The sequence below is a fragment of the Balaenoptera borealis genome, assembly GCF_965194805.1.
Source record: "Balaenoptera borealis genome assembly, chromosome: 20".
Taxonomy (NCBI): Eukaryota; Metazoa; Chordata; class Mammalia; order Artiodactyla; family Balaenopteridae; genus Balaenoptera; species Balaenoptera borealis.
The window spans coordinates 17,235,672-17,261,947 of record NC_138879.1 but is presented as its reverse complement, the minus strand read 5'-3'; the positions used below and the strand labels follow the sequence as shown (position 1 = coordinate 17,261,947).

At 43.5% G+C, this 26,276-nt stretch overlaps 2 protein-coding genes and 1 pseudogene across 7 annotated transcripts in view; all 3 read right to left on the bottom strand.

Annotated features, from left to right (window-relative positions):
- Window positions 1-180: 180 nt before the first annotated feature.
- Window positions 181-16,272, bottom strand: LOC309618918 (leucine-rich repeat-containing protein 37A2-like). 4 transcript variants are annotated; one of them, XM_082373417.1, is made up of 7 exons: window positions 14,601-16,272; window positions 13,699-13,917; window positions 7,871-9,681; window positions 7,346-7,450; window positions 2,438-2,487; window positions 763-915; window positions 181-659 (listed from the first exon to the last, which is right to left on the bottom strand). In XM_082373417.1, the coding sequence occupies exons 3-7, from the start codon at window positions 9,641-9,643 to the stop codon at window positions 557-559; spliced, it is 2,184 nt and encodes a 727-aa protein (XP_082229543.1). In that variant the 5' UTR covers window positions 9,644-9,681; window positions 13,699-13,917; window positions 14,601-16,272; the 3' UTR covers window positions 181-556. The 4 variants fall into 4 exon arrangements, with proteins under 4 accessions (XP_082229543.1, XP_082229544.1, XP_082229542.1 ...); XM_082373418.1 differs by having other exon boundaries at window positions 16,184-16,272; XM_082373416.1 differs by lacking the exons at window positions 13,699-13,917; window positions 14,601-16,272 and adding an exon at window positions 997-1,051.
- Window positions 16,273-16,278: 6 nt separating this feature from the next.
- On the bottom strand, window positions 16,279-23,493 carry LOC309618923 (RAD52 motif-containing protein 1-like; annotated as a pseudogene). The gene is made up of 5 exons (XR_014249841.1): window positions 23,398-23,493; window positions 22,837-23,016; window positions 19,539-19,661; window positions 18,992-19,165; window positions 16,279-18,030 (listed from the first exon to the last, which is right to left on the bottom strand). The product of XR_014249841.1 is annotated as an RAD52 motif-containing protein 1-like (transcript).
- A 265-nt stretch (window positions 23,494-23,758) lies between these two features.
- The window catches only part of LYZL6 (lysozyme like 6), a 34,908-nt gene continuing 32,390 nt past the window's right edge, over window positions 23,759-26,276 (bottom strand). The window contains exons 4-5 of one of the 2 annotated variants that reach the window (XM_082373881.1): window positions 25,904-25,982; window positions 23,760-24,933 (exon numbers count right to left, since the gene is read on the bottom strand). In XM_082373881.1, coding sequence (XP_082230007.1) covers window positions 24,864-24,933; window positions 25,904-25,982 — 149 coding nt within the window. In that variant the 3' untranslated portion in view covers window positions 23,760-24,863. Of the gene's footprint in view, window positions 25,983-26,276 lie in introns of both variants that reach the window. The other variant, XM_082373880.1, reaches the window with a different exon arrangement.

The window sequence follows — 26,276 nt, the reverse complement described above, 5'->3', positions numbered from 1 at the left end:
GAAGTTGGGAGAAAAGTCAGGCCTTGGCTCCACAGTGGAGGGAGGCCCAGTGATCCAAATATTCTGGCAACCCCAATGACCGTACGAGAGGGGCCAGAAGTAGATGGTCCTCTATGGGCAGGAGGTCGAGCATGTTGTAAATAACTGGTACTTGATGAACCAGGAGAGAGAGCACCAGAATAAATTGCTATTTGATTTACTCATCTATGCCCCTTGAGGATGGTATGTTTTCCAGTTCCCAGGGACTGATGATACTGGGGAAACAAGGGAGGGAAGCCCCTCTTCATCCTTCTACTCATCCTCCTTTGCCCACGTTTCCTCTTGTGGAAGTACTGGCTACCATGAGGGATTCTAGTTTCAGCTCTGCTTCTTCTTGCAGGCCCCTGTTATTGGTATATAAATATTCAACTATTTACATTTTAATTCCTTACCACCTGGTTAGACTTGGTTATGAGTTTATACACTTTAATATAAGAAAAAGAAGTATTTTACAAGCAATGCTGAGAAGCCGATATTAGAAAATAAAATTTACCGGTGGCTTGAGGCAGAACAGGGCTCACTCTGTGGCTGTCTCGTGTGCGGTCTCACTTTCCGCACCCGCCTCTTCATCAACCCAATATGCAGCCAGAAGCTTCTCTGCTGGGGCTTTGATGACTTCCCTGGGGTGAGAAGAATAACGCCAAGGCTTTTTACTTTTGAAAGGAACAATGATAGTTCTCATGATTTCCTCATTTTAGATGAGAATTTTAAATTGTCCCCTACCATTTATGGTACATCCTTATAGAAGTACATCTCATCCTCATCAGAAGACTCCCTGTCGTGTAGCTTTTGTGCCATGTTTTCCTTGCGTGTGGCGTTGAGAGGCCTATACATATCCCTAAGCCAAAGTGGCCGCCTTCTCCCGAAAAAGCCCTCCTGGAACACAGAAAGGGAAATATTAATTCAGCATCTCCCCTGCTTTCTCTGGCCACAGTACTATATCCCCTTCAAATTTACCTGACTCTCACTTTCCTCTGAGCTTCTCTTACGCAGCAGAAATCGAAAAAAGCCCCTTGGAGGAAAACACACACAGTTAGTGTTACATGTCATTTTTCATCTCTCTCACAATGTGTTATCTCTGGTCTTATTAGGACTAAATGGGTACCTCAGTCCATAATCACAATGAGCAAAATCACCACAGACCCGGGATCTTGAAAATCATTCCATGCACGCTGGCCTTCCAGAAGTTCTCTGTGTCTGTCCAAAATGCCCCCCCACCCCCGTGCCTCCGGGGAGACCTTTGCATGTGGCTTAGCATGGAGTATAGGCAGGATTTTCAGCCCCGTTCACCTTTCTTGGCCCTTGGCCAAGTGCCCTCGTGCAGTGAAAACACTGCAGAGCGGCGCGGGGCAGAAACACGTTACTCTCTAGATGCGCTTCACACCAGTCCGCTTCGGACTTAGTCGCACATGCAGCATTTGCTGGGGGTGTGGCTGTGGGGAGAAGGTGCTTTTATTTTCCTGGCTGCTCTATCCTATCCTATAAGTTGAATCACACCAAGTAAACACCTGAACCCAACTAGCAAAGTTATCTATAGCTCTCTGACTTTCATACTGCAGGCTGTCACTGAGGTGTCAGTGAATTGTGAAATCAGTTTCAAGGCCATGACCAGCAGGGAAACACGAAATACTCTTTTTGAATACAAATAGAATAGAAAAAAATCAGAGTGCACAATAAGTTTGTTTCAGAAACTACTTATGCCCATATAGTATGTGTATACTGAATTGTGACATAAAACGGAGCTCACAGCCCAAGCACAGTGTGATCAGTAGAGAAGTCCTCAGTGGAAAGGGACCCTCTTCTTTTTGATAATCACTAGCAGTGTGACCATGGGGCAAGATATTTTCCCTTTCTCTTTCTCCATTTCCTTATTATAAAAGGAAGAGACAAACTACTGTCTAAAGTTTCTCCCGGTTAAAGTTCTATGAGGTTTGGATAAAGGGAATAGAGAGTAGGGGCCTGAAAAACAGTAGGGTGAGAAGGGAAGTTTTCTTGCCACTTTACAGAAGGGACTCATCTGTGCTACCTTTCGTCAGCTTTGAGTGAGGTCAGCCCCTAAATCCCCAACCATGTGGCCCTCCCTACCCCAGAGCCTCCTAGAAGGCCTCTGGCCTGGCCTGATGTCTAGGAACCAGGCACCAGGCCAGCAGGAACAGGTGCAACCAAAACCTCTCCCCGTCCACCCTCTTTCCTTAAAGGACTAGTGAAAGCAGATGAATCTGTGCCAGTCCTGTTCTAACTCAGCTTGGGCTGGGGAGCTAATTCTGCTGATAAATAAATTAGGGTAAACCATTAGGGTAATTAAACATTCTTCCTGCCTTTGGTGAGGAAATTGAAATAGGTGAGTTCTAAGTTCTCCTCTAGTTGTAAAATTCTGCTTTAAAAGACCAATATTTACCTTCTGCTTCTTTTCTTATCTTCCCCTTTTGCAATTCGATGAGAATAAGTCTGTTTTGAAAGAAAACATGATCATGATTATCCATTACAACTATTTCCAAATCCTTATTCATTCCCTTTTACTTTAAATCTTATCTACCCAGTGAGATGGTAACTTTTTTAGGGAAAGGAATTCTACCCTGTTTAATAATCCTTTGCCTCTTCCACAGTACCTAACTTAGGGTCTTGCATGCAGCTGGCGATATATTTTATTGACTGTTTTAGATAACGTTCAACAGATCGTTCCTAATAAAAACTCTTAGAAGTAGGAAAAGAAAATAAAAGTATCTAGCAGAAACCTAAGCCTTGTTTTAGAGTCAACAACAAGAGTAGGATGCCCATCATTACTGCTACTATCGATCAATGTGGAGGAGGTCTTAATCAGTACGAAAAGAAAAACGAAGTCTTGGAAAGGAAGAGACAAACACATTTGCATATGAAATGAGGGACCTAAAAAGACCAAAAGAATCAACCGAAATTTTATTCGAAGTAACATGAGTAAGATGGCTACATACAAAATCAAGAGATCAACATATAAGCCTCAATAGCTTTCCCATATAACACAAATAACTCACTAAAAAACAGAAGAAACATCCCGTTCACTATATCAATAAAAATGGATAAAGTACCGAGGAATAAACTTAACCAAAAATTTGTAAGACCTATGTGATGAAAATATTAAAACTTTTCTGAAGGACATTAAGAAGAAGTACTTCATGGCATGAGATACCATCCTCCTAGAATGTTGTAAAGAGGTCAGTTCTCATCAAATTAACCTACAAATTCAATGCAATCCATTTATATCCAAAATAATTTTTAAATAAAACCTGGCCAGCTGACATTTGGTAGAGAATATGTGTAAGAATAGTTATGAAATGTATGAAAAACAAGGTCAAAGAGTAGGACCTTGCCCTACCAGATATAAAATATGTTATAGAGCAACTGGAATTAAGCAGTGTGATATTGGTACTGGTACAGGACAAGATAACTGGATCACAGAATACAGTCCAGATGTAGATAGTATATGAGACCAGGGAAGAAAGAATAAACCATTCAGTGAAAGATTTGAAAACAATTAGATCTTCATGTGGGGGGGGGAAGTTAGATCCCCTGCCTCAACCACACTAAAAAACAAATACAACAAATTCTAGACAGATTACAAAAGTACTTGAAGAAGATATTAGAGATTACTTTTACGTCATGAGGTGACAAAGGCCTGGCTAACAAAAGCCACCCCACATGAGCCATGAGGAGAGGACGGGCAGATATGGTGGCACACTGTCAACACACCTCCTACTCTGCACAGCCCTTGCCCCCTTTTCCCCTGGACTGTTTGTCTTCTTCTTGTTGACTTATAAAACTCTTGGGAGTTCCCTGAGGGTCCAGTGGTTAGGGCTTGGCGCTTTCACTGCTGTGGCCCGAGGTTCAATCCCTGGTCAGGGAACTAAGATCCCGCAAGCTGCACAGCATGGCCAAACCCCGCCACCCCCAAACAAACAAACAAACAAAAAACTCTTTATAGTAAAGAAATACTGGTTTTCATTGAATTTCAGTGTTTCGAATCTTTCCAGTGTTTTTGTCTCTAAGGAGACAAGACAAAAGAGTGGAGTAGGGAGCACAAGCTTTGCAGCCGGGTGAAACTGGCTTCTGCTTTTGGTTTGGCCACTGGGGCCTTACATTGATCTCCTTCATCTATGAAGGAGGGATAGTAATATCATCCTCACAGAACTGTGGGCATTAAATCAGACAATATATGGAAAAGTCTTCATCTTACGCTTGGCATGAATCAGTGCTAAGCTGGTGTCACAGACAAGATGGTGGACTATATCAAAGGCTCTGCTTGTGGCATCAGGCTCTGAAGATTATAAAAGATTATAAAAATACTGCTTTTATTTCCTTCTAATACCTTTATGTGGTCTTTTTTCACATTTATGGAAATATGTTTATTTAAGATGAAAAATGGGGATCTGCTATTCTTTACCCCCCAAATAGTTAGGCAGCTAGTCTATCACCATTTATTCATTTTCCCCCACTGATTGGAATATTAAAACCTGACATTTCAGAAGTCTTAAGAACACATGGGTCTATTGCTGGACTCGATGCTACTTCAAATAAATATTCGGTTGCATGATTCCTCACTGTGGAATTGACATAACGCCTCATCTCTCTTCCGTTGAACACCATTAGTGTCTACCATAGGAAGAACACTGCATGGCCCCTGTCCTCGAAGAGCTTATCATATAAGTGGGGAGAGGAAATAACGGTTAGGACTCCTCGCTTTCGCTGCCTAGGGTACAAGTTCAATCCCTACTTGGGGAATTAAGATCCCGCAGGCCAAAACAAAACAAAACAAAACAAAACAACACAAATGCAAGGTTAAACTCTAGAGAAGTTAGAAACAATAAAAAGGGGACTTTACAGAAATTCTAAAAAAGCAAAAGGCCACATGCCACCTGGAGATGTAGAGGGGACAGTCTGGGCAATGGCCAATGACTAGCAAGCTGACCCCATGCTAGTCCCCAGCCTCCTAGGCTCAGAAATCATACTCTTCCTCACCAAGAGACAACTCGCGTCTTCCTGTTGTGGCAGTCTCACTTTATCAATAGCACAGGATTGATCAAAAATCAGAATGCCAAATTATTACTTGACAATGAGAAATACATCTGTTCTACACACAGGGCATCCGTGTCTACACAATCAGAGAATTACCTTCTGTGGAGACAGGCCTCCGTGGCACACTAAAGCACAATCACACAATCGAAGGCTACTTGGTGACAACAGAATTAGAAAAGGAATCAGTTACTGCTGAACTGAATGTATAAGCATTTCCAGAACTCTAATGAAAAACTGATGAACTCATAAAAGTGCTAACAAAAGATCAAGATGAAAAAAAAAATTTAATTACATGGGACTGAGTGAACTGATGAGGATGAGTATAATTTTTGTGACTTTCTGTCTGAATTAAAAAAAAAAAAATCCAACAAGGACTCAGAGGCAAAGAATATACAAATCAATTTTCACTGCAAAGTAAAGGAGCTGTTACAGTGGAGGATTACTGGACTGAATGTCAATATTATGACATAGTATGAGTGTGTTTCATGTTTGGTAATTGCAATCATTGTTGCTTTTGTTGTGGTCATCCATATACAATGCTTGGTGTCAGTCTATTTATCTCTTGTAAAAATAAAATACAGTGTGTGTGTGTGAAAAAAAAAAAAAAAAAAGAAAAGGAATCAGCTGAATCCAGAAGTTAATGGGAAAGCCTGAGGCAGCTGGATCCATCCATCTCCTCAACAGGCACAGCCTGGCTAGTGGGCCTGACTCTTCAGTTCTGCTGCCTAAGGTGCCATCTCTACTCTCGGGCAATGTGAGGATGGGCGCTGCCCATGTTGGTCTCTCCTCACCTTTCCTATGCTTTCACTACTGACCAACCCTCCTGCAGATAGACACATTTCTCTTTAGAAGTTAGTACATCATGTCAGGTTTTATTCAAGTCTGATAGGCCAGGAAGCCACTGGTCCTTACACATCTCTGCTCAGCGCCATGATGTGCTAACCCTGCTGTTTCTCTCTTGGGGGGCTGCCTTTTAAAAAACTGCTTCCCACTTTTGTGAGCTCTGAGGGGAGGGGACTGCTTTGCTATGGCCCCTAAGAAATGGTGACAAACCTCACAGGACTAGGATCAGGAGGGCTGGAGTATGCAGGGAAGGCTTTATGAAGAAAGATACCTGAACTTGAGCTGGCTTTTGAGAGGTTCATAGGACTTCCACAGGCAAAGCAACATCAGGGAATCTTAGATGGGCAAAGGCACAGACAACAGCAGGCACGGACGTGGTGTAACCAGCGTATAGGGAGGAGCTGCTCTGGCTGCAATGGAGGGCTGCCATAGCAAGAGAAAAGGTAAATAAAGCAGGTGGGACTGGTAGGGTAGAATCAAGATTGCCAGCTTATTAAAGTCACTCTTTTAATGTTAGCCACTGCCTGTTGGGAAAAGTAATAAACCATTATGTAACTGAACAGAAGATAAACAGGCTAGCTCCAGGAATAGGCTACTATAAATATGACATGCTTTAGGGTAGCCTGCTGCAGGATTTTACTTGCAGTGTTTTAATGGAACCTACCTACACAATTCCTAATACACTGGAGAAGGAAGCTCCTAAGTAAGTCTAAGGATTTGACGAGATCACACTTTGATCTTTTAGGCATGTCCTTTTAGCCCTCCCAGGGTGACTGATAGCTCCATGAGTATGGAGATCGTATGTCTCTCATCACTTCAGCCAACAAGGAAAGAAATAAACAGTAGAATGAGAGTGACTGGCGAGTACATCAAAGCAGCATAGTTTTTGAGTTGAAGAAATTTTACTATCATGTCAACTCTGACCTTCTTATAAACTTAACTTGTCAAAATAGTCCAATGGCTTCTTATCATGCATCCAATTCCATAGAGATCTCCTGGGAGTGGAGTTCCTTTCAAAATCCTGTGGGGACTTCCCTGGTGGTGCAGTGGTTAAGAATCCGCCTGCCAGTGCAGGGGAAACGGGTTCGATCCCTGGTCTGGGAAGGTCCCACATGCTGCGGAGCAACTAAGTCCGTGCACCACAACTCCTGAGCCCGCGTGCCTAGAGCCCGTACTCCACAACAAGAGAAGCCACCGCAATGAGAAGCCCGCGCACCGCAATGAAGACATAATGTAGCCAAAAGAAAAAAAAAGAAAAAAAGAAAAAAAAATCCTGGGAATATACTTTTCAGTAAAAGAACAAAGTGTATCTCAGTCCTCATGACTAAAGAGAAGAATCAAGTAGTAGTAGGTGGAAAGGTGGCTTTGATTCTCAGTTTGTGGGTTCTGAATCTGAATGAATTATTGTCCTTACCTCAATGAGACAGAGAAGTGTAACCAAAATCGTCACTACTACAGTTACAGATATTGCCAAGATGAGTTTGTTGTTATAGCCATATCCTGGAACTTCTTTTGTGAGCTAAAAAAATAAATAACAATTTTTTACAAACAAGGAGATAGAAGGGATGAACGCTAACTATTCTTAAACCTATTCTAAACAATAGCTAACTATTCTTAAACTACTATAAAACCCAATCCTTTCAGGCGAGTAGCTTCTATAAGAACAAGCCAAATTTAATGTTATTAATCTTATCATTAGCATTTTCTTCTACAATTTATTTATCTACAATTTATCTTGCGTTATGTCCTTTTCTCGTCTACCCTAGGAATAGTGGCACACTCTCTCAATGAGCAAAGTGGGAGATCACTGTCTTAGCCAGTGCCATGGCTGAAGATAAGATACAGACTAGGAGCCCGTGGTATTCCTGCTTGGGCACGTCCGTGGCATGTCCTAAACTGAGTAAAAGTCCAGGTCCCATGTTTCAGGGGTTCTCCTCACCTCACTTGACTCCTGCTCTTTCTGCTCACTCTGGCCTTCTGTGCTCTCACTGATATAGTTGTCACTTTTCCACTGGCCCGTATCCCATTCCGCTTTGGACACCTTTACTTCCTGCTGCTTGCTGAGAAGCTTCATCAGGAGGCCTGTTCTAGAGATGAGGTTGGCACAGGCCAGCTGCACGTGGGTGTCCGAGCAGTCTATTATCAAAGTCTGGATAACATGAGAAATGAGCCTTCGCACGTCATTGTTGGGGATGAGGGACCGTAGCTGCTGGTTTAGCTGAGTTTCAACTTGATCACCCGGGGATGTGAGCCCTGGGAAAGTGAAGCCTGTGGGCTTAGAGGATAATTCAGTGCCCGTGTTGTGGTGCTCCCACTGTGTTTCGTTGGTGTGTTGAACAGGTGGCATACTGTTGTCTGCAGCAACAGCAGAATGTGCAGTGGAGACATCCTTATGGGTAGTGTTTTCAGGGCCGGTTCCTCCGGGAAGAGTAGAGTTTCCTGAAGAAATAACTTCTTCAGAAACATTTTGTGCAGTATTGTTTTCTGAAGTAGTGTTTTCTGTAGAAGGGTCTGAAAGAGAAAATAATTCTGGAAAAGGATTTTCCTGAGAAGTCACTTCTCTTGAAGGTGAAACAGCTTCTCGCGCAGGGGAATTTATGAGACTCCTCACTACAGAGAACGGAGGGCTTGCAAGCATCATTCTATTGAGTGAACTTTTCTTTCTGAACTTTCGACTCCTTTTGCCTTTGGGTTTTCTCTGGACCCGATGAGTCCTAATTTTATGGAAGATGTATTTTTTCCCAGAATGTGAGATTAGTTCAAAATCTTTAATATTTCTAACTCTAGCCTTTGCATCCTCTAAAACAACTATAGTGTTGGATAAGTCTTTTGATTTGCTTTTAACCTCAGATGGGGATTTTGGAGGGATGGAGGCAGAAGGCCTGACCTTGAAGTACTGTTTCAGGGTAGAGGAGCCTGCTGCCTTGTGTTCTTTTATGAATGAAGACTCCGCATTGGAGGACTTTCCCACCAGCTTCCTGGGCCTCTGCACCATGAGAAGCTGTTTCAGCTTTCCTGGGGATGGCCTCCTGAGCCTTCTTTCTTCGGCAGTGCTCGCCACAGATGGCTGGGCATTCTGTTTCCTCCTGACGCTCTCATCTCCCACTGCTTGGAGGTGCATTTTCTGTAGGCCCCTTGGGCCCTTGAGGACCCTGTTCACTCTCAGCAGCTTTTCCTCGGTACTCTCAGTCTTTGCTGGGCTGTCTTTCTGTGGTTGGGGAGTTTCCAATTTCTTTAGAAAGAGGTAGCGTTTAAACATGGCACTTAAAAGGTTGGAACGTGTACGCGTGGCAGGTTTTTCTTCCTTTTTAACCTCATCAAATTTTTCTTGCGTTTCTGCATCTAACACATTTTCCAGAAAATGGAGTTTCCTCAATTTATTTTTATTAGCTGAATTCTTGTGTACAGGCTTAACAGAAGGGCTCCTTGTATTGTTTTTCAAAAGGCCCAGGAGCATATCTCCATCTTGTGTATTTGAAAAAAGAAGTTGAAGGAATGGTAATAATGTTGATTCCACATCTCCTAGATTTCCCTCTGAGATGTAAGGCAGTATGTAACTTCGTGCACTGATAATATCACTTTTATTATTAAAGTCCAGCTGCTCATTCATGAAGCCTGACAAGCTGACAGCACTTTTATCTGAGGATGCCCTCTCTGACTCAATAATCAGCTCGGTGCTGTTGTTCTTCTTCCGGGCTTGTAACACCTTCATCAACGATCCTTCTGCATTCCCAAGAGATGTTTCTTCGTCTGTCAAAAAAGAAGAGACTGTTTTTGATCATTGAAGACTGATGGGACAGATTTTTGTCAGTCCACAGCCAAATGAATTAGGAATCAGTCAACGTTTGAGTGCCACTTAGGAGAAAAAGAAGCCCACACTTAAGCCTATGACTGGCAACAACAAAATGTGAAAAAGATATCTCTTGAAAAAGTGGCTATCTACTCAGAAAATTCTGTAGTGTGAAATATAGTAACTATATTCAGGGTTACTCCACTGGTTCCCAGGGGCCAGTACTCAAGAAAAGCCAAGGCTGGAAGACAAATACTCCCCTACTCAGCTGGGCTCTCCGCAGATCTACTGTGACTCCTCACATTCACATACCCCATCCTGTCCTGCCTCAGAGGCAGAGGAGTGTGAGGCTTCCTCTCTCCACCTCTTCAGTGTGCTTGCGTTCTTGCTAGTGTCACAGATGACCATGACAACAACCGCCGCTAACAGGTCGTCATCTGGACATGTCCTTCTCCACCCACCCACCGAATCCTTTGCTCAGTCCCTGCTTCCATATATCCCAGCCCCCGTAACAGAAGGCTCTATACAGAAAAAAACACTATATCCACCTTGGCTCTTTGCTAAAATTTGGGCAGTGATCTGGGCTATAAGTTAAGAGATTTGCCAGACTGTATGCCAATGTGGAACGTTCAACAAATCAGTGGAATGATACTTGAGGTCGTAAAATGCAGAAGGGAAAAAGCAACTTCTGTCAGATGGCTACTTTGCTTTCATTTCATTTTCCTTCTAATATTTCCAGCTTTACTTGGGGAACCATCCAAAGCTTCTGACTGTGTGAAGGTAATGTGTACCATTGTGTAGCTGGGCTTCTCTTCCAAAAGGATTAAAAGTATTTTTGGTGAGGGTCAAGGAGGAGGGAAGGGTCATGAGAAAGGAGGAGCATGGGCTTGCAGAGAGCCCCAAACTGGGGACAGGAGATCGAGGCACTAGGGTCATAGCACTTACACCTCTGATCTTGTTTTTCCTCACCTGTAAAAGGAGATTAAAAATGCCTTTACTGCCCACTTCTGGGGGAGAAGGGAGTAATATAATTAGTAAAAAAAATTGTTTGGGGGAGTTCCCTGGTGGTCTAGTGGTTAGGACCCGGCACTTTCCCTGCTGTGGCCCGGCTTCAATCCCTGCTTGGGGAACTAAGATCCCACAAGCTGTGTGGCACGGCCAAAAAAAAAAATAAAATTGTGTTGAAAAATCAGCAATATTGTCTTTATACAAGTAGCAAAGTGTTATTATTTATGAGGTGCTCTCGATCACTGAAAGAGACCTGTATTCAAGCTACCTGGGCATGATAGCACATTTTGGAAGTCATCAAGTTAGTGCCAATAAATCTAATATATAGAAAAATAGTTGAAAGCCCCTGAGTGTTTTGTGGATAGAAAAGCTTGAGATTCAGAGCAAGTTCAGAGCTGGACAGTCTAAGAATAAACTAGCTCTCCCAGCCATTAGAAGGGCTAGGTAGCAGCTTCTGGTTATGGAACCAGAAACTCTCAGGCTCCAAATAGGACATAAAACAGCATCTCTTGTACTCTGTATAAAATTGCAGAAACAAACAAAATAAACAAAAATATATTTATATCTGTCCTGTAAGACCTGAAGTGCTGAAGTATGAAGAATACATCACCTATATAGTATTCTTTCCCAAAATGTTTACTTTGAATCTAATGAGGAAACAGACAAATCCAGATTGTGGGGCAACTTACAAGACAACTGGCTCAGACTCTTCAAAAATGCCAATGTCATAAAAGACCAAAAAAAAAAAAAAGGAGGGAAATATTCTAGATTAAAGGAAACAAAGACACGACATGCAATGCCTAATCTTTAATTGGACCCTGTATCAAAACAAAACAGACTTAAAGAATGTTATTGGCTTCTGGCCAAGATGAAGTAACAAGGTCCAATTTAACCTCCCACCTGAAACAATGAAAATATCAGAACATATGAAACAACAGTTTTCAAGAAACTGGACCTCACACAATAAAGTTCATTGATCCCCAGGAGATGGGAAATAAATGAAGTGATCCCTATAATTGCCCTAACTTACTTCTCTGAGAGAGTTTTCAGGCCATGGTACAGGGAAGAGAAGTCCAGGCAGAGACTGGTGGACTCCCTGACTGAGGAAACGGAGCTAAGAGTCTGGGAAAACCAAGGTAACTAGAGTTCACAAAGCAGAGTATCAGAGAGAAAAGAAGTGCACAGACAAAGAACTCTGGAGATATGCAGAGGGATCTCTTGAGAATTCAACAAAGTATTGGTCAGTACATTTGTGTGAGGAATTCCTTGATGCCAGGAAAAGAACCACATGAAAGGATTAATAATAAGAATAACTGGATATCACACAGGGTTGTAGGAATAGTACCTGTTCCTACAAGTCAGACTGGAAAACCTCATGATACTCAGAAAGGACTTGTCTCAGTAGGTGCAAATAACGAGCTCCAGACTAAAGGCTACTTGGACTCCTACCCAACGAATCTTAAAAGCTAGACCTAAAAGGATAAAATTGTTCTGAGTAACTTAATTTCACCCAAAACAAAGCCCAAGCATTTTACAGGAATACAAATATATATAGGACACAATAAACTAAAACTCACAATATCTGGGATCATATGAAAAATTGCCAAGCATGCAAAGAAGTAGGAAAATGTGACCCATACTGAGGAGAAAAGGCAATCAATCAAAACTAACCCATCATCTATACAGATGTTAGAATTGGCAGAAAAGAACATTTAAAAAGTTATTATACATGAAGAAAAGTTATTATAACTGTATTTCATATGTTAAAAAACCCAGACTAAACCCTGAAAATGTTAAGTACAGGCATGGAAAATGTAAAACAGACCCAAATTGAGCTTCTAGAGGTTAAAAACAATGTCTAAATGAAAAAGACATTGAACGAGATTAATGGCAGATTAGACACTGCAGAAGAAAGGGTCAGTGAACATTAAGGCATAGTAATAGAAACGATCCAAAACGAAACAAAAAGAGTAACAAAACAAAACAACAACGAAAATGAATAGAGCATCAGTGAGTCGTGCAACAACTTCAAGTGGCCTAATACATGTGTACCTAGAGTCCATGAAGGAGAGGAGAAAAATAAAAATTTGAAGAAATAATAGCCAAAATTTTCCCAAAATGGTAAACACTATAAACTCACAAAGTCAAGAAGATCAATGAACTTTAAGCATAAGAAACATGGACAAAACTACACCAAGGCACAAAAAATAGTCAAACTGCTCAAAACCAGCAATAAAGAGAAAAATTTAAAAGCAGACAGAGGAAAAAACTATACACTACATACAGAGGAACAAAGATAACAATGACAGCAGAATTCTTGTTGGAAACAATGTAAACGAGAACTCAGTGGAATAACACCTTTAAAGTAGTGAATTGAATTCTATCAAGCTAGAATTCTATACCCAGATCTGTCAAAACAAAAGCAAAATAAGACTATCTCAGACATACAAAAGCTGAAAGAATTCATTACTAGCAGACTTTCACTATAAGAAATGTTAAAAGAAGTATTTTTAAGCAGAAGCAAAATGACACCAGATTGGAATATGGATCTACACAAAAGATTAAGAATACAGGAATTGGGACTTCCCTGGTGGTTCAGTGGTTAAGAATCTGCCTGCCAATGCAGGGGACACAGGTTCGATCCCTGGTCCAGGAAGATCCCACATGCCGCGGAGCAACTAAGCCCGTACGCCACAGCTACTGAGCCTGCACTCTAGAGCCTGTGTGCCCCAACTACTGAAGCCCACGCACCTAGCGCCTGTGCTCTGCAACGAGAGAAGCCATCCAATGAGAAGCCGGTGCAGCGCAACAAAGAGTAGCACCTGCTCGCCACAACTAGAGAAAGCCCACGCGAAGCAACAAAGACCCAACGCAGCAAAAAATTGAGCTCTTAATACCTAGAGGTGGAACTAGTATTACAAATGATTGGTTACCTTAAGCCTGATGTAGACCTACGTGTTTACTCTTACTTTTTTGTCAAGAAGGCAGAACCAAGGCCTGATTCTGATTCCAATCCAGCACTGGAACTTCCTCTGGGAGCTTTTGATGTTGGGTTTGCTTGTTATTCCGATCCTGCTGTGGAACAGCAAACTGATCTGGCCCTGTAGGCAGCTCTCCAACCAAATCCGTGTCCGGGTATGGAACCTCAGTCTCAGTCAACTCCTGATGAGGCGGTGCCAACATCTGGACTGGAGATGAGGACGTCAAATAATTAAAGCCCCCAGCTTCTGCCAGGGGTGTAAGGGCATGGGGCAATTTGGGAGGGGGGTCTGAGGCGTATGAAGACCAAGCCTCGGTCAGCCGCGCGAGGTTGGGTGTCACCTGGATGGGGTCCAGGGCCCACTCCGGAGGCTGAACTGCCAGGACTACTAGCCACAGTTGTTGCCACATGACGAAGAGCCGTGGCAACCAAAGGCGCAGCTGGGACATAACACGCGGCGGCTCCCAGGCGCAGTGACCCAGGCCACTGAGGAGCTGGAGCCACATCCTGCGTCCGAGCTGAACTGCTATGCCAGCGCCGACGCGAGGGCTCACGTCAGCAACCGCGCGCCCCTCCCCTGCCTAACGTCCCACCCGTTATTTATGATGTGTTTAGTTCCGCCACCACCATTATTAGGTTCGTGCGGAGATCCAATGCGCGCCACCAGAGTGGGCCTTTTTCCCAGAGTCCCCAGGGCGCAAGCCGTTTTTCCCCTTGCAAAAGCGATAATTACCTCCTGCCGGGCCCTCTTCCCAAGCCCTCCCTGCCCTCCCTGGCCCCAAACAAGGAGGCGGGATTTGGGCTGCAGACCCGAGTGGCCCCAAACTCCAGCGGCCCAGGGGTGGCGGGGGGTTGGGAAGGATGCAGAGCTTCCCAAGGAAACCACAGGACCTGGCATTCTGGGAAATTCAAAAGTGCTAGTCCAGTTCTGGCAATGTGAACCCTTCCTCCTCAAAGCTCAAGTCTGAGAGGCATTCTTCCCCCCTTTGGCCACACGGCTGACAAGAAAAGTAGCTGACCTGCAAAATGAGCACCAGTTAGGGTGGCGGGAGGGGAACACACCTTACAGTTATTCTAAAATGTTGCCATTTCCTCCAAACTCTCAGTATTCACGTCTCATTATTAATTCACCACTCTATTATTAGCCGTTACCACTGAATCAGTGATGACTCCAGAACTTCTGTAGGAGGGCTTTGGGGCAGGTGAGCAATTCATTCTGGGAAAGAGAGTCTAAAACCAAGTGAACGGCCCTTTACATTAGCATGGGAAAACTTCCCCCATCCCACCTTGTCTCAACAGAGCCATTAATCTAGAAAAAACTACAGTGTCACTTTTCAGAGGTCTACCCTGTGTGCACACGCGGAGAAGACACTTAGAATGTTAAAGTCAGCATGTTAAGTAATTTTCTTGAAATACTCTAACTAGCACCCAGTTTACTTTCTTCACAGTCCTTTTCATAATCTATTTAATTTTAGTCCTTTTTAATTGTCTGGTACACCTTTAACACCTAAACCCCAAGACAGAAGGAGCTTCATCTTATTTCCAGTGCCTAGCACATAATGGTTTCTAAATGGAACTGATTCCAAGATTGGCCTCATTTAGGAATGGATCTGTGGTTATAATCAGGTTTCCGAAATCTTTAGTATCAATACGGAATCCTTTCCTCTCACATTTCACAGGAAGTTAGACTTCTTAAAGCCCAAACATGGATATGTTTGAAGTTTCCTTGACTGATTTAAATTGAATTAAATTAATTATTTTGTACAGGAAAAACTTTCAAAATTTTTACATTTTTCAGAACATAACCACCTTTTCTTTCTCTACTTTCTTCCCTTCAAAACAAACTTTGCAACATTGGGGTGAGTTAAGTAATCAGAAATCTAGCCCCAAATTAAGCTCTCAATGACATGAAACACATTTTTTGCTCCTTTTTAATAAAAATCCTATATGCAGTACATTAATGTTTTCTTTTAGCAATTACATTGACAACTTAATCCCTAATTCGAGGCATCCATATAATTGATTTACAGAAAGGTTCTTCTGCAAAACATTTAACACAAGATATATATGAGATGCTGAGATCTGGGTAATATACCTTACTTGAAAGGCATGAATAGTTTTTAAACACTGTAGCATAATCACACTTAAGGCCATAGTTACTTTGTTCCCAAAGCCCTGCAATTCTATTTGAGGGGAGTTCTAAAAGGCCTGTGTCTTCTCCTGTGTCCACAACTGTAGACGTACACTGATGGCCCTCAATCCTGCTCTCCAAACTTCAAATAAGGGGCCAGAGACAAGGCTCGGGACTTGGAGAAGTCCTAGAAATTCCCTGCCTCAAAAGCAGTTTCAGAGTTTCACATTTTCCGAAGGATGACAGAGCTGAGTAGACATGCCAAAGTCTTCCAAATCCTGCTGGTTGTTTTGAATTACGGCTACACTGGCTGTGTACCCCTTGAGTTTTTATCTCCACATACTTGAATTAAACCCTGTAGTTCCTCTTCGGTTCTAGCATCATCTGTGACCTCGTCACAGGGTCTATATGCCACAGCTATTTTACCACCTTCTGAAATAAAGTTAACAAGGATCAATTCAGAAGTTTTCTTGTTCTAAAACTTCCTGTATACAATGGTAGCACCCGATAATTAGACATTCTTTTGATTTCTAAAAGCAGAAAATAAGAGCATTTTCCTAGAAGTTCCCTCATCTGACACTTCAGTTTTTATCATAATTATTTGTGAAAAAATATATAAGAAGTGTCAACTTTGGTTCAAAAACCTTTCTGATCTTAGAAATAAGAACTAAGGAATAATGACAAAGGAATGAAAAGCTGTGGAAACAAAAATGTTCAATCACAATACAAGTAAATAGGAAGGCATTAGGTGGGGGTCAAAGTGAGTTCAAACCCGGGATAGATACCACTGGACTATAATAGATACTTCATATTAGAAGCAAGGCAAGTGCCTACTCCTTGGGACCAAAATTCTACCAGATACAATGAACAAAGCTTTGGAGACACAGACAGACAGAGAGAGCATTTGAACACTCTACTGGCAGAAACTGGCCCATGTGCCTTTTGGACAATACAGCTTTCCTCAAGGCAAGCTAGAGCCACCAGGCTTTTTGGTCCAAGGAGTTTTGAGTACATATAAGGAATACCTTTGCATATTAGGGACAAACAACCCAGACATTTAGTTTGGTTCTTAAAGGTTGTTACCCAGAGTTGACAGCTGATGGAGATTCTGCCTGATGACCAGGGAAGTCAAACTTCACTGGAAGGACTGCCCAGCCTGGAAGGCCAAGACCAATCCAGGGTCAACTCTTACAAGCAAATAAGGTCTCTGACAACTTAGCTAGGGTTTCTCAGTCTCTACGCCTGCAGGGCTGTGAAGCAGGGGAGCAATTCTGTTCCGGGAATCTACTAATCATAGAGTTTCCTTTGGGCACAGCCTGTCACATTCTCACCGCTGTATAACTCGATAGGGAACACAATCAACGCTATTCAGTAGCATGACCACTTTCAAGGCTCACAAAAACGTAGCCGATTATTATATAAGAATCTTATTCACCCAATATATCAGAAATGAAAACTGAAATTAAGTTGATTCCAAAAACATAATCTAATAAACTCTTCAACAAGAAAACAACAACGATAATAATAATAGTCAATATATTTTGTCTGCTTACTATGTTTCAGGCATAGTTCTAAGCTTTTTACATTCATCATCTCATTTACTCTTACAATATCCCCCATTAGGTGATGAGCTGAATTACTAACCCTATTTGCAGATAAAGAAATTGCAGCTTAGAGATATTAAATACCTTCAAATGTCTCCGGCTAGAAAAACCTAAAATTGCAACAACAACAACAACAACTAAATCTAAGAGACAAAGCTAGGACTCAAACACAGGTGTCCAAGGCTTATAATCACTGCACTATTCTGTATGATAAGCAAGCAATTGAGGAAGAACGGGACCAAACACTTTCTGTATGAACTGAGGCAAGTCATTCTACATCTCAACCCTGGGGACAATAATAGTTGCTGTCGTTTTTCTCATAAATGCCACAAAGAACAAATTTAAGACTGCTGCTGTGAAAGCATCTGGTGAATGAAAGAATATGTAATGTTTTAGATAACCATTACTTTCATCCAATTAACTTTTCAGATAAGTTTCTTTGCTCACTGAAACTGAAGCACTTCAAGAACAGTCAAAAAGGTCTTACCTAAAACCACAATCAGCAGTTTCTGGAATGCATCTGTCATAGTCTTCTGAATAGCAAGCTTCTGGGTTACCTTCCTTTTCATAAGGAATGATAATGACCCTAAATCCAACCAAAACAGATGAATTTAAAATGCCTATCATCTGAATAACTGATTTCTAGGTTATATGTTTAAAACTAAAAAAGCATCTGTGATTCTTAGCTCACTACCTTAGTGATTAAGGGCAGGCACAACACTGGGGTACAGCTGAATGTCTCTGTTGTAGGTATACCCTGGCATGGCACAGTTTCACTGCTCAGATCTATTCTGGAAGTTCCTAAAATACTAACTAGACGGGAAATGCAAACCAAGGACGTGGCACAAATCTCATATGACTCACAGATTTCAAATGGACAAGCTGAGGCTACACTGCTACAGACCCTGCTCTCCTGTGCGTAAAGGGCTGGATTCATACAGGGAGATAGATTTGGTGGTAGTGCAGATGATCTGGCCTCTCCTCAACCATCACCCACTCAGGTGGATGGTGGAGCCTCCTCTACTCCATTCGCTAACAGCCCTGCCTCTGACTTAAAACCCTAAGCCCAAGTGCCATGGATTGTAGGAAAAAACTCAGTACCAATCGGAATCCCCTTTCTAGGGATCTACATTTACTTTTTCCGCTCAGGCCCTTCTATAGGAGGCAAAGGACTGAACATTTACACAAGAGTTTATTTCAATCTTTAGACAATGATTTTGTTGGGATAACTGAAGGCCAGAAGACATCTGTATTTGAAGGACTATTTTAGCACAAAACAAATTATTAACCAAAAACAAAAACTAACTAATTTTCCCTCCTCCTAAGCTTCTTGGCAGGCAGTCAGTTCTAAAATTCTAAAGTTTAAGGTGCTGTCAGGTATCGCCTAAGATAAAAACCTATATTGTCAGGCAGAAAAATTCTGCCCAGGGCTTTAGTTGCTTAGAAAAGGTGATGATGTATCTGAAAAGTTGAGTTTCAGAAAGAAAGGAAAAAAGAGCAATCCCACTCCCTCACCTCCCCACACACACACATACTGGAAAACAGACCTTCCTCCAACTTATCCAAAGGTTCCTTCCTCAGCCATGCCAACTCCAGGACTCCTGCACTCGTGGGAGGGCAACACCACCTCTGAAACACAGAAGAACTTCAGGCTATTGCTTCTGAAGTGGTGTCACAATATCTTCATTTTCCCTTTCTTCAAGGTTAGAAAGATCCTGAAGCTGTTAGGATTTTGAATGAAAGGCTAGACTTCCAAATATTCTGTTGTTAGAAATTAAAACTAAACTCCAGCAATCCCCGGTAATAGTTGAGGTATGCTATAGCCTCAAAATCAAGTGAGACTTGCAAATGAATGACTAGATATGGACAACTCTTTTTTATTATATACCATACAAATACTGGAGAAAATTATGGACACCACCATCCAAGTCATTGAGATTATCACTAATTCTAGGTGGCAGGCCAATACTCAGATACTTCCGTGTGGAAGCCTCCCACATCTCCTCCCCATAGCCCTGTTCCATTCTTCTCTCTAAAGTCTAGGAGTTCAATGTTGAAAGGAGTCTGGTTAGTCAAAGAAAATCTAGAGTTTACCTTGATGATGCTTTTTGACCACCCATTGAAACCAAAGTAGTAATTTGCCAATTCTTGGCATCTGGAGCTGTTTGGGGCAAGCGTAGTATCTTGAACCGCCTTATGTCTGCTGCCGAGACGAACCTGAAGACATAAAAGACCTAAAAATATCACAACCCTACATAGAGACTTATTTTGGATATACCTGAGATTTATCAATACCAATTTCATGGAGTGGTTGCGAAGATTAAGTAGGACATTTTAAGCAATGAACTCACAGTGAGCCCTAAATAAATGTTATTTATTATTTTTAAGTCAGTACTTTTCTGCATCATTTCCAGGGCCCCTGATTAACCGGAAGGTTCCCTGACCTCTGGTGGTGAAAGTGATGATGAAAGCAAGCAAGGAAGCCCAGCAGAAGCCTGTTATGGGGCTGGGGGTAAGCAAAGGAAGTGAACTGTTTTAGTCGTCTCATCCTGTAGCTCCTGCTTGAGAATATGACCTGAAGAGGAGATAAGATGGACCTGCCACTGAATTAGGACCTTAATCTGTAGCACCCCCTCCCCAAGTTACTAACCCCTGTTAGAAGAGGGAATACGTATACCTCGATGAATGTAAATAAAGCAACCAAAAGAATTAGAGGTTCATCTGCATTAACAAGCTTCTTTGAGAGTGCAAATATTTCCAGTCTTAACTCTCTAAATAACTTACATATTACTGTGGAGTTTTTACATCACTAGTTCTTTCTTAAATGTCTATTTCCATTTTGAACAGGGTGCAGTATGTAAATATAGTCATAAACATTCAAATAATACAAATAAAGTCAAAGCATTGTTAATTCTTTATTGATGTGTTTGTGCATCTTCCTCTGTCACTAGTTTATGAGCTCCTTAAGTGCTTGAAGGAACCATATATTATTCTTTCCTTGTTACCAGAAACAAGCATACATCTTGGCACATAATAGAGGAGGGATGGTCTGTTGACTGAGTGAATGAATGAGTACATAAGAAAATGAAATTACTTTCTCCAACTGAAGCTGCCTGCTGGGAAGGAGAAATGGAGACTAATTTTTAAATGCTGAGTGTCGCAACGTTTAAAACAGGGAGGCTAGGCCCTGTATGGTGAGTCATAATGGAGCTGTCCTGGACAATTAGGAAGCTTCAGAAGGGCTCTGAGCCCCTGGGTAGTAGAGACAGTTGACATCTGGGATAACCTTGCCACAGTTCTTGCTGGCAAACATTTCCCTTCGTGCTACTGAGAAAAACTCAGATACATTAGGCCTTTCCTTCATTTTATTTGAAGATGTTATTCTCTTGTCTGTATTTATAAAAAATACAGGGGAAAAAAGATAAGAAGTATATATACCTGCTAATGAATAAAAGAAGACATAATTGGAACTTCCCTGCTGGTGCAGTGGTTAAGACTCCGTGCTCCCAATGCAGGGGGCCCGGGTTCGATCCCTGGTCAGGGAACTAGGTCTCACGTGCATGCTGCAACTAAGAGTTTGCACGCCACAGTTAAGGAGCCTGCGAGTCACAACTAAAGGAGCCTGCCTGCTGCAACTGGGGAGCCCACGTGCCGCAACTGGGGAGCCCTTGAGCCGCAACTAAGGAGCCCGCCTGCTGCAACTAAGACCCGGTGCAACCAAATAAATAAATAAATAAAATTTAAAGAGAACGCATAATTAAAGTAGGTAACAATTTCGGGGGTGTGGGTAGTAAACTAAGGCTCTGCATTAAATAAAGAAATCGAATACGAATGCCCTTTCCTCTCAACTCTATAGTGACTTGTAGAACATTTTCCTCATTACTCTATCAGTGACGGGCTTTATGCTGTGACAATCTCAGAACCTAAGCTTATGGAATGGTCTTAATGTCCAATATAAGAAAAGAACTCATTACTCACAACTGATACCAAGTAACTGTTTCATAATCTTTCCAGGACCATCCGTAATATCTGAGGGGTTATGTGAAATGGTCGCAGGGTCCGCAAATTAAAGAATGTCTGACACGAAATCATTTCAATCCCAGGGAGTACAGCCGGGATTGAAGAGGGTGTTAAACAGGGTACAGAAGTGGGAGGTGGTGTACCTGGAGTCACATCTGAGGAGAGTTCTCAGATTCAATAAAGGTGAAATCAGTGAGTAAAGAAATAGGGGTGAGAATAGGCAGCAAGGTCAGTAGGAAGTAGCCAGAGCAAGAAGCCAATCAGAGAAGACACACAACTATAAAGTGAAAGGTCTGGGAAATCGAAGCCTCACTCACTTATTCAGAGGCATTGAAAAGGTCCTTGAAAAAGGAATGGTGGCTGAATGGAGGCACATAATGAAATGTTAATTCTGGGGAAGTAAAATTGGATGGCATGTTAATATGGAATAAGGTTTCTACAATGCATTAAAGAATATTTTAACCATCTTCTGGAAGCTGAAGGGAGTTCTGAATAGGCAATTTGAGAGTGATGATGATGATGAAGCCTCCTTTATGTTACATCTGACAAAAGTTTGTCAAGCTCGGGACTTCCCTGGTGGGACAGTGGTTAGGAGTCCGCCTGCCAATGCAGGGGACACGGGTTCGATCCCTGGTCCGGGAAGATCCCACATGCCGCAGAGCAACTAAGCCCGTGTGCCACAACTACTGAGCCTGTGCTCTAGAGCCCGTGAGCCACAACTACTGAAGCCCGCGTGCCTAGAACCCGTGCTCCGCAACAAGAGAAGCCATCGCGATGAGAAGCCCACGCACCGCAACGAAGAGCAACCCCCGCTCGCCGCAACTAGACAAAGCCGGCGCGCAGCAACAAGACCCAACGCAGCCAAAAATAAATAAATTAATTAATTAATTAATTTAAAAAACAATTTGTCAACCTCACACATTTAAAATCCACATAAAAGTAACTATAAGGAAGACTCTTGTGAAGATTTCTTAAATTAAGGGGCAGCATAAAATGACATGGGCTTTAACATCAGTTCAGTTTGGGTTTGGCCTCTAGTTTCCACATTTACTGTCATAAACCTTAAGTAAGTCACTTAACCATCCTGAGTTCGAGTTTCTTCATCTAAAAAAAAGAAAGAAAGAACTGGGGAACTGGGGGATCAGTGGAGCAGTGCATCTGAGAGCATTCTGTACACCACAGTGCTGTACAAACGTTGGCCTTTTATTCCCCCCCCCCCCTTGGGATCTTAGTTCCCAGACCAGGGATTGAACCCGGGCCCTCAGCAGTGAAAGTCCTAACCACTGGACCGCCAGGGAATTCCCGATGGCCTATTAGTTTTAAATTCAGCACTTCATCCCAGTAGAGCGAGGAATTCCACATTTGGACCCACCTTCACTGGAGATGTCTGAAAAAGCTGCTTCTGGTCGCATGCCTTTTGGGCTCTGTGGGCATCCCTTGCTGAATAAACCTCGATGATGGCATAGAACACAGGACCGGCCACTGCTGCGTTTGGGAAGACTCGGACCGAATACAGAAGGCCAAACTGGGAGAAGACTGTGAACAGAGAATGCTGTAGGGTGGGCCCATGCTAAGTAAGTGCAGGAAATTTCACGCCCAGGAAGCCAAACCGCCCGTTCCTTTCTATTCCCCCAGCCCTTCGCCGCAGGCAACTGTGGTGATCCTGCAACTCCAAACACTTCTCATTTCAGCAACAGGTTTCCCTCTGAAATCCTAAGCTTCGAGAAGCATTAGGAGGCAATGCCGGCTGTTGGGAACTATCTCTCAAAAATCTGTGGGGGGCGACCTGACTACTCAGGTCGGCTCTAGAACTAAGATTCCTCTCAGCAGAGACCACAGGCAGATGAGGTGCTGAAGCAGTACCCCGGGGCGCCCAGTTACTGAGGCGCGAGGTGGCTTCCTCCACCCCTCCCTCTGCCTCAGCTCGGCTCACCTGCAAGGCCTCGGCCGTGGGTCCAGAGCTCAGCTCCCACACCAGGAAGGTTTTGTCACCCACGACGGGAACCGCAAAAGGTACCAACGCCACCATCCTACCTTTACTGCGCGTGCGCGGCTCGGGGCGCCTGCGCACGCGCGCCTGCGCACGCGCGCCTGCGCACGCGCGCCTGCGCACGCGCGCCTGCGCACGCGCGCCTGCGCACGCGCGCCTGCGCACGCGCGCCTGCGCACGCGCGCCTGCGCACGCGCGCCTGCGCACGCGCGCCTGCGCACGCGCGCCTGCGCACGCGCGCCTGCGCGCACGCGCTGTTTAAAACGGAGGCCTGAGGGGGGGGAGCCAGTTTGGTGGGAGTGGTACGAGGGCGGTGCTCGGACCTGTCCCTCGCCCCTCCCACTCCGGGCTCGTTTCTGCCTTTAGGTCCCCTTCCGCAACTCCCGCGCCCAGAAGTCTTGGAGTTTACCGCTTCTATTCAAGTGTACGTTTAGCGTAGAGTCCAAAGTGTGAGTTTACAGGATCGAATGGTGCGGACATGTAAAGCAGCTGGCTTCTTTTTCAAACTCCCAGAGAAGACTAGAGTACTAAGTAATTAGCGCCAACTATCCACTGAACTTTAAAAATTTAGATTTCCCAACTCTGTGCGAGAAATGACCACCAAAGATGCAATCCTTCGACTTGAGTGTTTTCATGAGTCTTAAATATGCAAATCAAGGTATAACTCATTAAAGCCATCAACAGTCTAGTATGAAACTCTTAAAAAGCTGGTTTCTAGCCCATTTTCCTAAAGTACCCCCAAATCACCAAGCACATTTCTCCATCCCCACCACGACTTTCTCCACCTCAATATATCAGACCCTTAGCCCCACCCATTACCTACTTCTGAGCTCTTTTACTTCAAAAATTGTTGACTTTGGAGGAATTACTTGGATCTTGATACTGTTTCAAACCAATAACTATAGATTTATTATCCATATCATTATCCATTGCAATCATTGTATGTATCCATTTATTCATTGTATCCATTATCTGTGTATGGAGAAGATCCATAATCTTCTCCAGAGCGATTAGGAACACCTCATGTACAATATTTACAGATTTATCATCCTTTTTCTAGTACCTAGCACACTCATACTCTATTAGGTACTCAAATATACTTGGGATTAATCATGAAGAAATTAACACATTCTTTGCACAGGAATGCTTTAATAATTCCAAAAATATAGAAACTTCATCGTGGTCTTCTTGGTTTGCAAATGACAGTCAGGAACCAGGGGCCTGGGCCTGGATAGGAACAAGGAGGAAGCCCTAGAAAACCATTTATTCCTGGGACTCTTGTCAGTTTTATTTGCAAATGGGAAAGGAAGAAAATAACTTGAAGTGGAGGCAAGGGGAAGAAGAAATGAAGAATTCTCAAGTGAGGAGAGGAGTTCTGGAATGACTCCACCACAGGTCTGCTCCCTGTCTCATGCCAGGTGGCATCCTGTCATCCAGTAGGAGAGTGGCCGGCCTTCACAGTGCAACCTCCATTTTACCCTGTGGAGAGAAAGAAGATTGGTTCTTTTTTTTTTTTAAGAATAAATTTTATTTATTTTTGGTTGCGTTGGGTCTTCATTGCTGCGCGCGGGCCTTCTCTAGTTGTGGCGAGCGGGGACTACTCTTTGTTGCGGTGCTCGGGCTTCTCATTGCGGTGGCTTCTCATGTTGCGGAGCACGGGCTCCAGGCGCGTGGGCTCAGTAGTTGTGGCTCACGGGCCTAGTTGCTCCGCGGCATGTGGGATCTTCCCGGACCAGGGTTCGAACCTGTGTTCCCTGCTTTAGCAGGTGGATTCTTAGCCACTGAGCCACCAGGGAAGCCCAACAACACTTTTTATAGAAAATGTTGCTGCCAATTATGGAGAGAGGGCCCGTGGCAGCCATGTTTATGTTGCTTAATTGCTTCCATGCCTATAGCTGAATGAATGGAGCCGGGACACAGGGTCCAAGCTGAACACATCAGATCCTCTCTGCCAGGCACTTGGACTGGGACTGAGCCTAGCTAGTCTCTATGGTTGCTTAGGACATTAGCCCATAGATTCAGGGCAGACATAGTCTGTCTGGTGGACTGTAGAGCAGAGAAAGCTGGTCTGCAGAGGGAGTAGTGAAGCCAATGCACAAAGAGAAGCAGAAACCTGCAAGGGAAAGTTTCCAGCCCTGCTTCCACCCTCTTCCTGAGGCCCAACTGCACCCCTCGTGTGGGCTCAGCAGGACACCTTGTCCTCTCAGAATAAATCTCCCCCAGCTAGCTCAAGTTGTTCTGTTCCTGCAACCAAAAGAGTTTTGTTTAATACAGTGTCAGAGGAAGAGCCAGATCCCAGGTCTTCTAAGTCGGAGTTCCAAGCCCTGCCACATCCCACATTTTTCTAGACTGTAGAAAAGGTCAGGTCCTGGCCTACTGTCCCTTTCTCTGTCACTACATCTTTCTTAAGGCTCTGCCCACTAACTTCGTCCCACCATGTCCTCCTCACCAGTTCTTCAACCCCCCTGCTCTGGACACAATCTTTTTCGCACAGTTGATGATTGAAAGAAGATTGGAGCTCAGCAGTTCTGAAAGGGAGAAAGAGAATATCCGTCAGAGCACAGGGGACAATCCCAAAGACTGGCTCTCCCTGTAAGGCATGTGCCACCCAGTGGCTGAGAACTTCCGGACGAGGCAAGTCTTCCCCCTCAGAGGCTCATTTGGACATCCGTACAATGGCTGCTGGAGGTTGGAGATGGTTGGGGGGGTGGGGGCAGGAGGAGCAGGAGGGCTGAGATTTGAGCCTGTTTACTGCCATACTTCCTAGTGGATGGTAGTTCACCCCAAGTGTGGAGGATTCTAGGGAAAGGAAATGCCCAAAG